The following is a 15630-nucleotide window of genomic DNA, read 5'->3' on the forward strand; positions in this document are numbered from 1 at the left end:
ATCAAGATGACCCTTTGTCAGAACTCTCCCTCCACAGATGTTGTCAGATCTGCTGAGATGTTTTTGTTTCAGATTCCAGCATCTGCAGTATTTTGCTTTTATCTACTCAAGAGGACTGGCATTTGGAACAGATCCTGAAGTTACAAAGGGCAGACAATCTCTCTTGGATAGTGAACGGGTGGAAGCTGGATTAAAAACAAGATACTTTAATTTTTTAAAAAACTGTTTTACCAAGCTGATTTAATTGCAATGTGTTGCAAAACACTTAAAAATTCTGTAATGGTTTTTTACTGTCATTCCCACCGGTTGTGATGGTGCTCTCTGCTGTATGTTTTCCTGTGTTATCTGACAAATGTTGTGTTTTATTTTAAATCTAGGCTGATGTGCAGGTTGACAAAGAGAGACAGAACTTCTACGAGGCATCTTTGGAGTATGTGTACAAGATTCAGGAAGTTCACGAGAGAAAGAAGTTTGAAGTGGTTGAGCCAGTAAGCTGGTTATTTAAAGGAAATATATAAAGATGTTTCTCCCCGTCTTTTCTTTCCTGAGAGCGCGCATTCATGTAGTAGTAACAGCTCGCTCCTTGGTGCCTGTTAATATGCTCACCTTTCAACAACTTGTATAAGCCTTAGACCATAAGACATCGGAGCAGAATTAGGCCATTTGGACCATCGAGTCTGCTCCACCATTCAATCATGGCTCATATGTTTCTCAATTCCATTCTCCCAACCTTTTCCCAAAACCTTAATCCCCTTTTCAATCACGTATCTATCTATCTCCATCTTAGAGTCATGGTGATTTACAGCACGGAAACAGGCCCTTCGGTCCAACTTGTCCATGCCGTCCTTTTTTTTAAACCACCAAGTTAGCCCCAATTGCCCCCAGTATCCCTCTATACCCAACTTACCCATCTTAATGTAATAAAAGACCCATGGTGCTTTACAGGAGCATTACACAACACCAAGCCACACCACCAAAATTCTGGTCAAAGACGAGGGTTTTAAGGAGTGTTTTTAAAGGTAGGAATTGAGGCCGTGAGGTTTAAGGAGGGAATTCCAGAGGTTAGGATCTAGGCAGCTGGAAGCACGGCAGCCAGTGGTGGAATGATTAAAATCAGACACCCTCATTGGCCAGAGGAATGTAGATATACTGGAGGGTTGTGAGGTTGGAGTACATTCGAGAAAGCGAGGGAAGAGGCCATGGAGGGATTGGAAACGAGGATGAGAATTTTAAAATCACAATACGGCTTGTGTAGGAGCCAGTGTAGGTCAGTGGCTGCGCGCTAGCTGATATTGTAAATGGTTCCATCCCTTCAGCAACTGTCCGTATAAAGCCAGTGGTGTCATCCATGCCTCCAAAAACCCGTTGGCAAAATCCTGCTCCATCTCTGAAGTTCCTTTCCCATTATGTTTCCTGAACATGTTGTTAGCTCCCAAATCTCCATTGGTATGTTTCCTGGCTCTCGCACCGAGAGGCCTGACCAAAATTATGAATGATATTCCTTGTGTCGGTGACAGGGGTGCAATACCTGTCATTGTCCTCAACCTCCCTGCACCTGGGAAACATGGTCAGCCAGCACTTCACCTCCATTGTCCAAATCTCCAATTCGTTCAGACTCTGGCATTATCTGTTTAGTTCTGGACCAGGAAAAGAAGCTGACCTCTACAGCAAGACTAAACAAACACTGACTTTTCAGATCTATGCCCAAGCTGGTGGTGAGAATGTCCATAAGATACAGGAGCAGAATTAGGCCATTCAGCCCATCAGGTCTGCTCTGTTGTTCAATCATGACTGATCTATTTCTCATCCCCGTTCTCCCTGCCTTTTCCCTGTAACCTTCTGATCCCCTTGACTGATCAAGAGTCTATCTATCTCTTTATTAAATATACTCAATGACTTGGCCTCCACAGCCTTCTGCGGTGGTGAGTTCCACAGATGTCTTCAGTCTGTGAGCCATGGAGTTTTGACTGCTGAGGTCTTGGTGTGGTTGAATCTATATTTCAAAGTAGCCTCTCAGCTCAGTGCTGGACTGCTGATCTCAGTGAGGCCATGGACTACCTGATTTAAGGTGCTGTTGACATACTAGTGAGGCCAGTGCTTGTCTTAAACTGGAGGCTACAGCCTGTCGCTGAGGCCAATGTAGAGTGAGATGTTACTCCAGCCTTTATGCCGTCCAGTATTGCTGACAATTGGATGTAGAGTGGAAGAGTCTCCCGGTTTCCAGCATTCCCAGCTTCCACGTGCAATAATAACGTTCTAATGACATTGTGGTTGAATTGATTTGAGGAGGGTGGTCGATGATCATGACGGGTGGAGAGATATCCACCTGACCATGTAACAAAGGCCAGAATTTTCCCCAGGTGATGAGGAAAGTCGGAGAACGTTTCCCAGTCTGAAACTCAAATAAGATTTTTTTTTCCCCCTCCTCCCACAGGTGTTGGCGTTCCTACATGGCCTACTCACATTCCATCACTTGACGTTTGAACTAACTCAGGATTTCTTGCCCTATAAGCAGCAACTTCAGCTAAGTTTGCAACACGTGAGTTTTGCCCCGATGTGTTTACTGAAAGTACGTGGAATGGGTTGGGGGGGGGGGGGGTGGTATTTGATTCACTGAGTTGAGTAGTCTGAATCGGGAGAACGTCCCACCCAGGGCAGACTGACCTCTGACCCATTAAACGCTGCATTCACCCCATGGTGGGTGGAGGTTGGAGGTGGTGTGGGTCAGCAGGTGCGGGATGGTGTGAGTCCCACCACCCCCTGGAAGCAGGTGGGAGGTGGCCACAGAGGGGGTCAGGTGCCGGGGTCAGAAGGTTCTTTGGGACTTTTCTTCCAGTTGTTTTGTTCTATTTTAGACCCTTTAGCCTCACGCCCCATCACTCGCCTACCACTCCATTCCCCCTTCTCCTCCTCCCCCCCCCCCCCCCAACCTCAGCTTCTTATTATTAGGCTCATGGAGATGTTGGTCAAACAAAGTCAAAGTCAATGGGGGTGAATGTGCAAACTCCACACAGACAGTGACCCAAACCGGGAATTGAACCCGGGTCCCTGGAGCTGTGGAGCAGCAGTGTTAACCACTGTGCCACCGTGCCGCCATTAATTGTCGAGTGGTTGGGGTACACGAGCTCGTATTTCCTGGTGATTTCAGGACCTTGATCTATTCTGGAGTACCCCGACACATGGCGGTGTTCAAACAGGGTAGAGAGTTCTGTGGGAGGCAGCGGGTTCTGTAACGGTGTTGGTTGCTTCCCCAGACTCGGAATCACTTCATGGGCACCCGGGAAGAGATGGAGGATCTCATGAAAAGAATGAAAGAAGCTCCACAAACCTGCAAGCTGCCGGGCCAGCCCACCATCGAAGGCTACCTCTACTCTCAGGAGAAACGTAAGGATGATGCGTCTTGCCGGAGCTCCAGATTTATTTCTCCTTGCCTTTGCTTTTCCTGAATTGCTTTGTTCAGGGTCATTGCCCTTCCTGAAATTATGCATTTGGAGTCTCCTGGTTTTAATTTCCAGGAGAGTTTGATCTGAGGAATGGTATGGATTTGATTACCTTGTGATTTAGTCCAATGGGAGGGATGTGATCGTTACTGCATATCTTGGTGACATCTAGTGTCTTCAGTCAGTATTGCAGCCACTTTTACAGTTAACCTATCTTGGTCCTATATGGCTTCCAGCTGGAATTCACTCTTCCTCTTATTCGAATGTTTTGTGCTTCATTTATCTTTCCAATTGGCTGAATATCAATTGTCCACCAGATACACAGCAGGGATTGCTAGGTTCCAGCATAACTCCTCACATCAATACTCATTTAACAACCTGTTTTGTTTTATTTATTCATTTGTGGGACATGGGCAGCATTTATTGCCCATCCCTAGTTGCCCTTGTCCATAGGGCAGTTGAGAGTCAACCACGTTGCTGTGATTCTGGAGTCGCATGTAGGCCAGACTGGGTAAGGACAGCAGATTTCCTTATCTAAAGGACATTATTGAACCAAATGGGTTTTTCCGACAATGGTTTCATGGTCATTACTAGATTCTTAATTCCAGATTTTTTTTTTATTGAATTCAAATTCTACCATCTGTTGTGGTGGGATTTGAACCCAGTTACTAACTGTTGCAGGATTTATTCTCTCAGAAAAATCCGTCTAATGAATGTTTTATTTAAGATTTTAAGGATGTGAGGGTGATGTTTCACTCAAAGAACAAAGAGAATTACAGCACATGAACAGGCCCTTCGGCCCTCCAAGCCTGCACTGACCATGCTACCCGACTGAACTAAAACTCCTACCCTTCCAGGGACCGTATCCCTCTATTCCCATCTCATTCATGTACTTGTCAAGATGACCCTTAAAAGTCACCAATATATCCGTTTCCACTACCTCCCCCGGCAACGAGTTCCAGGCACCCACCACTCTGTAAAAAAAAAATGTGCCTTGTACATCTCTTTTAAACCTTGCCCCTCGCATCTTAAACCTATAGCCCCCTTGTAATTGACTGTTCCAGCCTGGGAAAAAGCTTCTGACTGTCCACTCTGTCCACGCCTCTCATAATCTTGTAGCCTTCTATCAGGTCTCCCCTACACCGCTGTCACTCCAGTGAGAACAAACCAAGTTTCTCCAACCTCTCCTTGTAGCTAATGCCCTCCATACCAGCCAACCTCACATTGGTTGAGAGGGAATGAGGCAGTTGGCTGATGACTAGGCCTTGTTGCCTAGGAAACCTGATGTGGTAGAGTGATGATGAGATGGATTCTCTAGTTGTGCAGGATAATTTTAATTGGTTCTTGACTCTCCCACAGGGGCGCTGGGCTTCTCCTGGGTGAAGTACTACTGCAGATATGTGAAAGGCACCAAAATTCTGAGCATGATCCCGTGTGATCCAAAACCTGGAATAAAGCAAGTGAGTATCGTATTGATATAGAGCCCAGATTGTTGGAGAATGGGTAACACGATGTATCCTGTGAGAGAGATTTGGAATGACAGACAATGTTGGAAAGGCGATAACCAATTAATTCAGAAGCAGCCAGGGTTTTGTGTGCCAAGTTCCCACACAAACATTTTTTACTCTTTTTTTCCCCCCCCTCTCTCTTTTGAAGCTGATTCACATTTTCAGCAGAGCTTCTGAGCTCTGACAAAGGGTCATCCAGACTTGAAACGTTGGCTGTGTTCTCTCTCAGACCTGCTGAGATGTCCCAGCATTTTCTGATTTTGTTTCAGATTCCAGCATTCACAATACTCTAGCATTTTAACTGTTTTTTTTACATTTTATTTTGGATTTTCAACACTTGAAGTTTTCTTTTAATCCCTGATCGATATGTCACAATATTCCTAAAGCAATTCTTTATTTGAAGCTCTCTGAAGTCATGATGGTTACTCACTGAGCATGTGGTAGAAGCAGAATCTGTCTCTGGTCATCGCTGCTTCTAGTGTGGTCCACCTAGCCCTTCTGTCCAGCCCAAATACACCAGAGAAGATGAATGAATGGGCATTATGTGCAAGTATATGTCTTTTTTCCTGTCTCCTTCCTTTTTGCTCTCCATGCTCTTTCTCATTTCCTTGAGCACTTTCTCACTCCATGTCCATTCTCATTCAGTGTCCATTCTTACTGCTGCATTCCCTTTTTTTTCTTTCTATCTCTCTCTCACGCGTGTGCTCTCTCTCTATTTTGTTTCATCTCAACATGGCTCCTGAGGTCTTTCCATGATAGTTACTGGATGAGTTGGTACGAAGGGTTTAAGGAGGTGATGGGTTGGCATGAGTCAGCATTAAGTTGACATGGATGTTGTAAGGGGTGGGTGGAGAGTGTGGGTTGGCAATAAGTTAGTATGGGGGTTCATGGAGGTGGCTTTGGGAGTTGTGGGTGGGGATGATAACAGACATGGGGTTTAAGGGGTGGAGGAGCTAAAATTTAATGAAACAGTTAGGATAAAATCCCAGAGAACTGAAGCAGGTTTTGTAAATAGCCCTCCTCAACCCTCAACAGCTTCTGTCACCACCTCTGATCAGAGTTGTGGGGATGGCAGGGCTTGACTCTCTCCCACAACTGTTCCTCTGCAGCTTAGCTCGCACCACTGGGGGAGTTCCTACAGTGCAGAAAGAGGCCCTTCGGCCCATCAAGTCTGCACCGAACACAATCCCACCCAGGCCCTACCCCCATATCCCTACATATTATACCCACTAATCCCTCTAACCTAAGCATCCTTAGACATTAAGGGGCAATTTAGCACAGCCAATCAACCTAACCTGCATGTCTTTGGACTGTGGGAGGAAACTGGAGCACCCAGAGGAAACCCACGCAGACACGAGGAGAACATGCAAACTCCACACAGACAGATTCCAAGCCGGGAATCGAACCCAGGACCCTGGAGCTGTGAAACAGCAGTGCTAACCCACTGAGACTGAGGCAGAGGTAGAAATCTTTCAAACTTAAACTACCTACCTGAGGAAGCAAATCCTGGAGCTCAATGTCAGCTCCAACCTGTGTGTTTAAAGATGTGATGATTTCAGACTTGTGAGAACCACAAGAGGCAAGGGATAAACAGTGGAACTGCAAATTGTACACTGTTACTCAGTAATATACTATGCGGGAAAAGGGAGATCTGTGGTTAAGTATGTGGTTGGGACAATGTGTACCAGCAGTAAGTAACTTGAGTGGAATCTTGTTTGTGTCGAAAGTGGAAGTGGACTGTAAATCCCCGGCAGTGATGCCAAGTCTGTACAGGGCACGGGTTCATCTCCATGTGGAGCACTTGCTGTGTGGGTTCTGGTCAGATTATTACAGGAAGGGCAAGTTTCACATGGTTATCTGCTTGGTGCCTACCCTCAAGGAGAGATTAAAAAGCTAAGTTTACTTGCAGGAGGAGAAGGATTTTGAGAAATGTTGTTGTGGTCTTTCAGGATCTCGGGGCTATGGGCAGGTAGAACCTCAGGAGTGAGGGATTGGATTGGGAGGGATGAGGGGAAATATCTCCCCCATGGTCCCAAGACTAAAAGAGGATTTGGTACAAAGGAGGGGAAGTGAATGTGGAGCGACGTGGTGGCACAGTGGTTAGCACTGCTGCCTCACAGCGCCAGCAACCCAGGTTCGATTCCCGGTTTGGATCACCGTCTGTGTGAAGTCTGCACATTCTCTCTATCTGCGTGGGTTTCCTCCAGTCCTCCGGTTCCCTCTGCAATCCAAAGATTTGCGGGTTAGGTGCATCGGCCATGTTAAATTGCTCCTTGGTGTCCAAGGTTATGTGGGTTTGAGGGATTAGTGGAGTAAATATGTGGGATTATGGGGATAGGGCCTGGGTAGGATTATGGGGATAGGGCCTGGGTAGGATTATGGGGATAGGGCCTGGGTAGGATGATTTTTGTTGCAGACTCGATGGGCCAAATGGCCTCTTTCTGCACTGTAGGGACTACATAAGAACGTAAGAACTAGGAGCAGGAGTAGGCCATCTGGCCCCTCGAGCCTGCTCCACCATTTAATAAGATCATGGCTGATCTTTTTGTGGACTCAGCTCCACTTACCCACCCACTCATCATAACCCTTAATTCCTTTACTGTTCAAAAATCTATCTATCCTTGCCTTAAAACATTCAATGAGGGAGCCTCAACTGCTTCACTGGACAGGGAATTCCACAGATTCACAACCCTTTGTGTGAAGAAATTCCTCTACTCAGTCATAAATCTGCTCCCCCTTATTTTGAGGCCATGCCCCCTAGTTCTAGTTTTACTGCCAGTGGAAACAACTTCCCTGCTTCTATCTTATCTATTCCCTTCATAATCTCATATGTTTCTATAAGATCTCCCCTCATTCTTCTGAATTCCAATGAGTATAGTCCCAGTCTACTCAGTCTTTCGTCCATAAGCCAACCCTCTCAACTCCGGAATCAACCTAGTGAATCTCGTCTGCACCCCCTCCAGTGTCAGTATATCCTTTCTCAAGTAAGGAGACCAAAACTGTACACAGTACAGGACCAAGTGGCCTCACCAGCACCTTATACAGCTGTAACATAATCTCACTTTTTAAACTCCATCTCTCTAGCAATGAATGACAAAATTCCATTTGCCTTCTAATTACTTGCAAACCAGCTCCATGATCCTTGCACAAGGACACCCAGGTCCCTCGGCAGAGCATGCTGCAATTTTTTTACCATTTAAATAATAGCCCATATTGCTGTTATTCCTACCAGAATGGATGACCTCACATTTCCCAACTCACTATTCTCCATCTGCCAGACCCTCGCCAACTCACTTAGACTATATATCCCTTTCAGCGTCCTCTGCATGCCTTGCTCTGCCACTCATCTTAGTGTCATCTGCAAATTTTGACACACTACACTTGGTCCCCAACTCCAAATCATCTTTGTAAATCGTAAACAACTTGCTGCTGCTCTCCGTTCCATTCCTCTTTACCATTTTGTTGCATGCAGAGAAGTCACTGCTGATTAGTGGAACATACAGTGGAGAACATGCGGAAGCGATAACTTAAGAGTTTATCCGAAATGCAAACTCATAGATGAAAAGCTTGAAGACATCAGCAGCTGGGCTGTGTGTGCTGTGCTCTGTTTAAAAGCAGAAGTAAAACTAAATTGGGTTGCCTGACACACTTCCTTTCTAGTGATGTTATGCTGCTATCATTTTAAAGGCACGTGACGACCTTCCTCAGCAGATCTGACATACCAGGTGTCACTCAGCTTCCAGTTTTAGCTTATGGAACATTGTTCACTGTCCTTTCTCATCATCTATCCAGTGAGGGGAAATCTGGGGATCCTGATAAACCGTCTCCATAATGCGAACGAGAAGATGATTTTTCAGTTGCGGAATGCCTTGTTTTAATTAAGTTGTTCCAGGAGGGGTTATTTTCCCCCTTCACTTGAGGGAAGTGTTTTGCTTCTAACTGCCCCCCCCCCCTCCCCCACCACCACCACCACCAGCCCCCCCCCGCCCCAACACATGGTGCATCAAAAGCAGGAGCTCCGACTGTGAGTAACTGTCCACGTGCTGTCACCTGTGTTCACTGACCCACTTTGGCTTTCAGTCTATTAATGACTCATTTTTTCAAAAAAAAAACATTCTTTGCACTCCAACCCCTCCATTGCCTCATCCCCCCCACCCAACCCTGCTTGTCTTTATTCCTGGAATCTGAGCTCCTTCAATTCCGGCCTCTTGAGCATTCCCCATTTTCGCCGTGGTCCACACACTCAGCAATTCCCTCACTAAACCTCTCTCCCCTTCAAGATCCTCTTATAAAAGCTGCCACTTTCTCAGTATCCCAGTGCCTCTTCGTCAGGCTCAGTGTCGATCTCGGTCTGATCGCGTTCCTGTGAAGTGACCCGGGATGGTTTAAAAGGTGCTACTTAATGCAAGTTGTTGCTGCATTGTTGGTCCTGGGCTTTAGACAGAGCACTGAGCTCGCAAAGAAAACAGCAGAGGGTGGTGAGTGAGTGGAATCGGCTGCCGTCGGTGGTGGTGGAGGCGAACTCGTTGGGGTCTTTTTAAGAGACTTCTGGATGAGTACATGGGATTTAATGGGATTGAGGGTTATAGATAGGCCTGGTAGGTAGGGATATGATCGGCGCAACTTATGGGCCGAAGGGCCTGTTTGTGCTGTAGTGTTCTGTGTTCTAAAATAAAACAGCACTGTCAGAACTGTAATCGAGTCTACCTTCTGTACCTTTGTCCAGGAATTTAAACTGAAGTCCTGCATTAGGAGGAAATCCGAATCCATCGACAAACGCTTCTGTTTTGACATCGAGATATTTGAGAGGTAAAGGAACAAAACAGCTCGGGATAAAAACTGTGAAGAATCGGTTTAGAAAGTTGAAGATTGCTGTTGTTCAGAATGACCGCAGTGACAATGAAATATTTAACACGCTGCAGTTTTGACTTAATGTTCTGCTTTTTTTTAAACCTGGTGTTGCAATCATCAGTCAGTCCTGAACAAATGTCAGTAAGCGTCAGTGTTGTGTGTGTTGGGTGGGAAGCTCGTGTCCTGGTGTTCCATCTCTCAAACCACTTTGGATTAAAATCTTTGGCTTGAGAGCTGGAATGTAAATCTCTGACCAACAGGAAAGATTGATGGTCGTGATTTTTTTTTTGAATCCAACCCACCTCCCCCCAAAATGGTGGGCATCACCGATAGTACTCTTACCTTTTCGCGCTGTCACATCTCCGGCTCTTAGCCTAATGATGAGCAGAGTGTCTGAGAGTCTGTTAGAGAAGCAAACTGGAAAATATACCCTTTCAGCTGTGGCAATCTCCTCCGAGCCAGGAGTGTTCAAGTCCCATTCCGTAGGCCTGAGCACCTTACCTAGGCCGACACTCTCTGCAGCAGAGTGCTGAGGGAGTGCTGCAGTGTTGAGGTGAGATGTTAAGCTGAAGCCTCCATAGAATCCCTACAGTGTAGGAGGAGGCCGTTTGGGCCACCGAGTCTGCACCAAAAACACCCCCACCCAGCTCCTGTCCCCATAACCCCAAATGTTTACCCTGCTAGTCCCCCTAACCAACATATTTTGTGACTCTAAGGGGCAATTTAGCATGGCCAATCAACCTAACCCCCCACATCTTTGGATTGTGGGAGGAAATCGGAGCACCCGGAGGAATCCCACGCAGACACAGGGAGAACGTGCAAACTCCACGCGGACAGTGACCCAAGGCCAGAATTGAACCTGGGCTGTGAGGTGCTGTGAGGCAACAGTACTAACCACTTTACCACCACGCCGCCCTCATCTGCCACCTCAAAGAAATGCAAAGGTTTTTGTAGCACCGCCTTAAAGAGCTGGACGGTTCAACTCATGGTCCTGGCTGATGTTTCTCCCTCAACCAGATGAGAAACAGACCATAGACACAGCTCTTTGTGGGAGCATGTTGTGCTCAGAATCCCTGCTGCCTTTCCTACATTTACAACAGTGATGACCCTTCACTGCTCAAGTGCTTCATTGGCTAGGGAGCAGGTTGAGATGTCTGGAGGTTGTGAAATCTGAAGGCAAGTCTTTTATCTCGTAAATTCTAAACAAATCTTTCTTTCACAGGCAGGGTCCTGTCACACTCCAGGCTCTCTCAGAAGCCAATAGAAGCTTATGGATTGAAGCAATGGATGGTAAAGAGCCAGTAAGTATCTGACCATAAGCTGTTTGCTGTGTTCATTTTATAAAAATTGATTATGTTGCATCTCCATGTTGCCCCCTTTCATGGAACTCACTATGTTCCAGGAAGTGGCACAGGGAAATGTTCCAAGAGTCTTTCCAGTTGCATTCCAATACAATTACCTTCCAGTACATTCATGGAACACAGGTGTCACTGGCTGGTCAGCATTTGTTGCCCATCTCTAGTTGCCCTTGAGAAGGTGGTGGTGAGCTGCCTTCTTGAATCGCTGTCACCTATTCATTCTCTCTTTGAGCAGCAGTAAAGCAAATTTAACAAATTAACCAATTGGAAAATTAAAAGTCCAATTAAACCAATTCCAAGCTCATTGGGCAATGTAACAAACACAGAATTTTAAAGGAACCTTGACAAACCAAAGTGAAATGTTGTTTTGGGACAAATGAAGCACTCTCGCACCGTGGTACCCATCAGTCATGGTAGTCGCCTGTTTATATATACTCAACGTACTTAATTAAACAACGATGTTCACCATACCTTAACAGCATAATTAACATACAATTAACGTTATCTACTCTTGCACTGCTGAGGTACGTACTGGGTAATGTGGAAAAATCAACTTGCACATTATATTGACAGAGCATCTCATTCAGCATTGTGGAAAATCAGCAATTAAATAACACCGTGTTCAGCTTCTGACACACATTACAGAGGATTCCAAAATTTTAGAGCTCATTTTAGAATCGCTTAATTGAATGTCATGATGTGGAGATGCCAGCGTTGGACTGGGGTGGGCACAGTAAGTCGTCTCACAACACCAGGTTAAAATCCAAAAGTTTTATTTGGAATCACGAGCTTTTTGGAGTGCTGCTCCTTCATCAGGACTCACCGAGAGCTCGTGATTCCAAATAAATCTGTTGGCCTTTAACCTGGTGTTGTGAGACTTCTTAACTGAATGTAACAAGGACCGTACAGAACCCTGGGATTCTGAGCATTGGAGCAGGTTCTAAGGACAGAACGGCCTTATTCTGGCTCCTATTTATTGTTTCTTGCTCTGACCCGGCACAGAACCGCATGAAGAGAGAGGCTCCGGTAAATATATTTGCCCTGAAATCTGTTTGGACTTCATGTTTAAAAAGCAGAACTTTTCACAGCAGCCGCAGTGGTTGGGGAAATCCCAAACTTTTTGCCATCTTGTTGCGAATCAATCTTAGTTGTAACTGGAGGCGACAGTGTAAGTTCCTTCCTTGCTTATTTCGAGAAGAATCAGAACTGAACTGCATGATTTGAAAAACAGGCGAGAATTTTAAAATTGTGATTTATTGAACCAGGAGCCAGTGTAGGTCAGTGAGTACTGGCGTGATTTGTGCTAAGTTCCATTCCCCAAAAAAATAGTTTATGGGATGTGGGGGTCAGTGGCTAGACCAGCATTTATTTCCCATCCCTAATTGCCCTGGAGAAGGTGATGCAGGGCTACCTTCTTGACTGCTGCAGTCCATTGGTATCAGTACATCTGCAGGGCTGTTAGGAGGTGAATTCTAGGATTTTGACCCAGCGACAGTGAAGAAATAATGAAATAGTTCTAAGTCAGGATGGTGAGTGACAGGAGGACAAGGGCAGCAAAGGCTTAGAAACACTACCTTCGACTTCTCCAAAGTGCTGAGTTCGTACTTTGGAAAGTGCTGTCAGAGAAGCCTTGGTGATATGCGGCAGTGCATCTGGTAGGTGGCGCACGCTGCTGGCATTGTATCTCGGTCATGGAGAGGGTTGATGTTTAGACTGGTGGATGGGTTTGAGCTTCTTGGGTGTTGTTGGAGCTGCACTCAGCCAGGCAAGTGGTGAGTACGGTGGCACAGTGGTTGGCGTTGCTGCCTCAGAGTGCCGGGGAAACAGGTTCAATTGGGTAACTGTCTGTGCAGAGTCTACACGTTCTCCCCCTGTCTGCATTGGATTCCTCTGGTTTCCTCCCACAGTCCAAAAGACAAGCTAGGTGCATCAGTCATGCTATACTCTCCTTCAGTGTACCCGAACAGGCACCTGAGTGTTGGGGGCCGGGGAGGGGGGGGGGGGTTCTTTCGGGTCGGCACCTGAGTGTGGCGACTAGGGGATTTTCACAGTAACTTCATTGCAGTGTTAACGTAAGCCTACTCGTGACACTAATAAATAAACGTAGAAGTATTCCATCACACTCCTGACCTGTGCCTTGCAGATGGTGGACAGGCTTTGTGGAGTCGAGTACAGGCCAGGCCAGGTATAGGGACGTTAGTGAACCGGATGGGTTTTTTACAACAATCGACAATGGCCATCATCGGGCAAATGCAAGAATGGCAAACTTCAAACATTCACAACAACTTATACTACAGGAGAAAAGGAGTGTTGATTTGGTTGGCTGCAGAGCTTGGGAAGCCTATCGTTCTCTATTCTTTTCTCCGTGGGGGGATTGAGGGGGGGGGGGGAGCAGATGCCAAATTTGTGGCTGTAAAACCAGGACCAACATATTCCTATATTTTGGTGATTAAATACTAACCTGATGTCATTTGGAGACAACTGGATGGGCTGAAGGGCCTTTGCTTGCTGTATGACTCCAAATCCAGGTTACTAAAAGTAGAAGTTTCCACTGATGTAAAGTTTAAAGCATGCACTGTATAAAAACAGCTACTTTATTGTTCCTACAAAACCAAGTGCTTTTCCGCAATGCCCACTTAATGTAGGTCAAAGCGCTGGGAAACCAAATGCACACATTGCTGTACTTACACTTACAGCCAGGGGGAGCTTTTCAACACAGAGGGTGGGATTTTCCAGACACATTGCCCCAAGACTGGAAAGTCCCGCCTGAGGTCAGCGGACCTTTATATGGTCTGCCCCCGCCCACTGGTATTCCCACAATGGGTGGGACGGTAAGATTCCCTCTGGATATTAAACACTGTGACATTTGCAGTGGGATGGGTAACATGTTCACTTCCCCACTCCTTTATTATTTACTTGTTTATTTTATTAGTCTCAAGTAGGCTTACGTCATCACGGCAATGAAATTGCTGCGAAAATCCCCCCCCCCCCCCCCCCGGTCGTCACACTCTGGCGCCTGTTTGGGTACACCGAGGGAGAGTTTAGCACGGCCAATGCACCTTTCGGACTGTGGGAGGAAACTGGAGCCCCCGGAGGAAACCCACGCAGACACGGGGAGAATGTGCAAACTCCACACAGACAATGATCCGAGGCCAGGAATCGGATCCGGATCGCTGGTGCTGTGAGGCGGCAGTGCTAACCACTTCTCATAGGGAGTGTGGAAAACTAATGTAACACTTCAGATTTTTTGGCCTAGGGACCCAGACTGGCTCAGGAGTGACTTTATTCACTTTATCTTCCAGAGTTGATAAATGATGCAGAAATTTGTGTGAATTTGAGGACACTGAGAAAAGTTGGGGGAACTTTCACATAGACCAGGGTGGAAGAACACATTCCCCTTTTCACTTACGTTTTCCAGTAATATCTGATTTTAATTATTTCTTACCCAGTTTCTAAATCAGCTGCAATGGTTTGAGGCTGTGGGTGAGAAAGCTACTGAGTGAAAAGTGGGTCATTGCTGCCACCTGCTGTCTCGGGTGTGCCACTGCAGTTCTGTTCCTAATCAGATATTTGAGCTGCTGGATTCACCAACATTACGTGAAAATGTTATTACTGAAAATCCATCCCCGATCTCTGCCTCAGTGGGAGGAAAGGGAATCTTCTCGCGTTGCCTCTCGTACTGCCCGGAGCTGGTTACTTCTGAAATTGTGCTTCAAGTCTGCATCAAAGAACCTGCTCGTTCCAACACCATTGATGCGTCTGTCTGTTTCAGATCCTTCAGGAGACTGGAACTCAATAGGAAGCACAGTTTTTTTTTTATTTTGATGTAGCGGCGGATGGTGGTTTTCTGGGGGCACGTTCTAACCTGCTTCTACCCCCTTTCTCATGCCTCTGCTACTCCCCCGCTCCGTCAGCACCCAAATGCAGCGTGCACTTGTTACAGGATGATTGATACGAATCAGTTTCCAATGAGGCCAAGGGAACTGGTCCTAATTAGTGTAAGCAGCTGTGCACAGTGAGAAGAGTGCTGTCTGTGCTACATAATCATAAATTCCAATGAAAACATTCCCAAACACACGCGTCCCTCTTCAAATAGAGCAAGGGGGAGGGGAGAAAATTAGTGCCACAGGTTCCTGTGGCTCCTGTATATCTTCTCCCAGGGATCGCACCCAGCTGATAAACATCTGGTTACTCAGCTTCCATTGATGTTCCACCCAACATCCGTAAACACACATATTCCAGCAGGAGTTACTGAACCGCTTTCGGTGGAGGGGGGAATAGCAGCGGGGTGCCCTGTTCCACATTCTCACAACGCCCCCCCACCCCCCACCCCCAAGTCTTCGTCTGCTGATTTCCTTTGAAGGATTGTCACTCATGTTCACAGACAATGCAGAGCCACAGGGATGGTTGTAGCACAGAAGGAGGCCCCTTGCATCTTCGATAGCTCGCAACATGAGCATCTCTCTCCGTCTC

General features: G+C 46.4%; 1 protein-coding gene across 1 annotated transcript in view; it reads left to right on the top strand.

The window, feature by feature from the left end:
* ophn1 (oligophrenin 1) overlaps positions 1-15630 on the top strand; it is a 190946-nt gene that overhangs the window by 86352 nt on the left and 88964 nt on the right. Inside the window, exons 6-11 of the mRNA XM_080187883.1 lie at positions 378-488; positions 2435-2539; positions 3255-3384; positions 4800-4900; positions 9675-9757; positions 11022-11100. Coding sequence (XP_080044009.1) covers positions 378-488; positions 2435-2539; positions 3255-3384; positions 4800-4900; positions 9675-9757; positions 11022-11100 — 609 coding nt within the window. The remainder of the gene's footprint in view (positions 1-377; positions 489-2434; positions 2540-3254; positions 3385-4799; positions 4901-9674; positions 9758-11021; positions 11101-15630) is intronic.

The sequence above is a fragment of the Carcharhinus amblyrhynchos genome, chromosome 4, assembly GCF_965287045.1.
Source record: "Carcharhinus amblyrhynchos chromosome 4, sCarAmb.v2.hapA, whole genome shotgun sequence".
Lineage (NCBI taxonomy): Eukaryota > Metazoa > Chordata > Chondrichthyes > Carcharhiniformes > Carcharhinidae > Carcharhinus > Carcharhinus amblyrhynchos.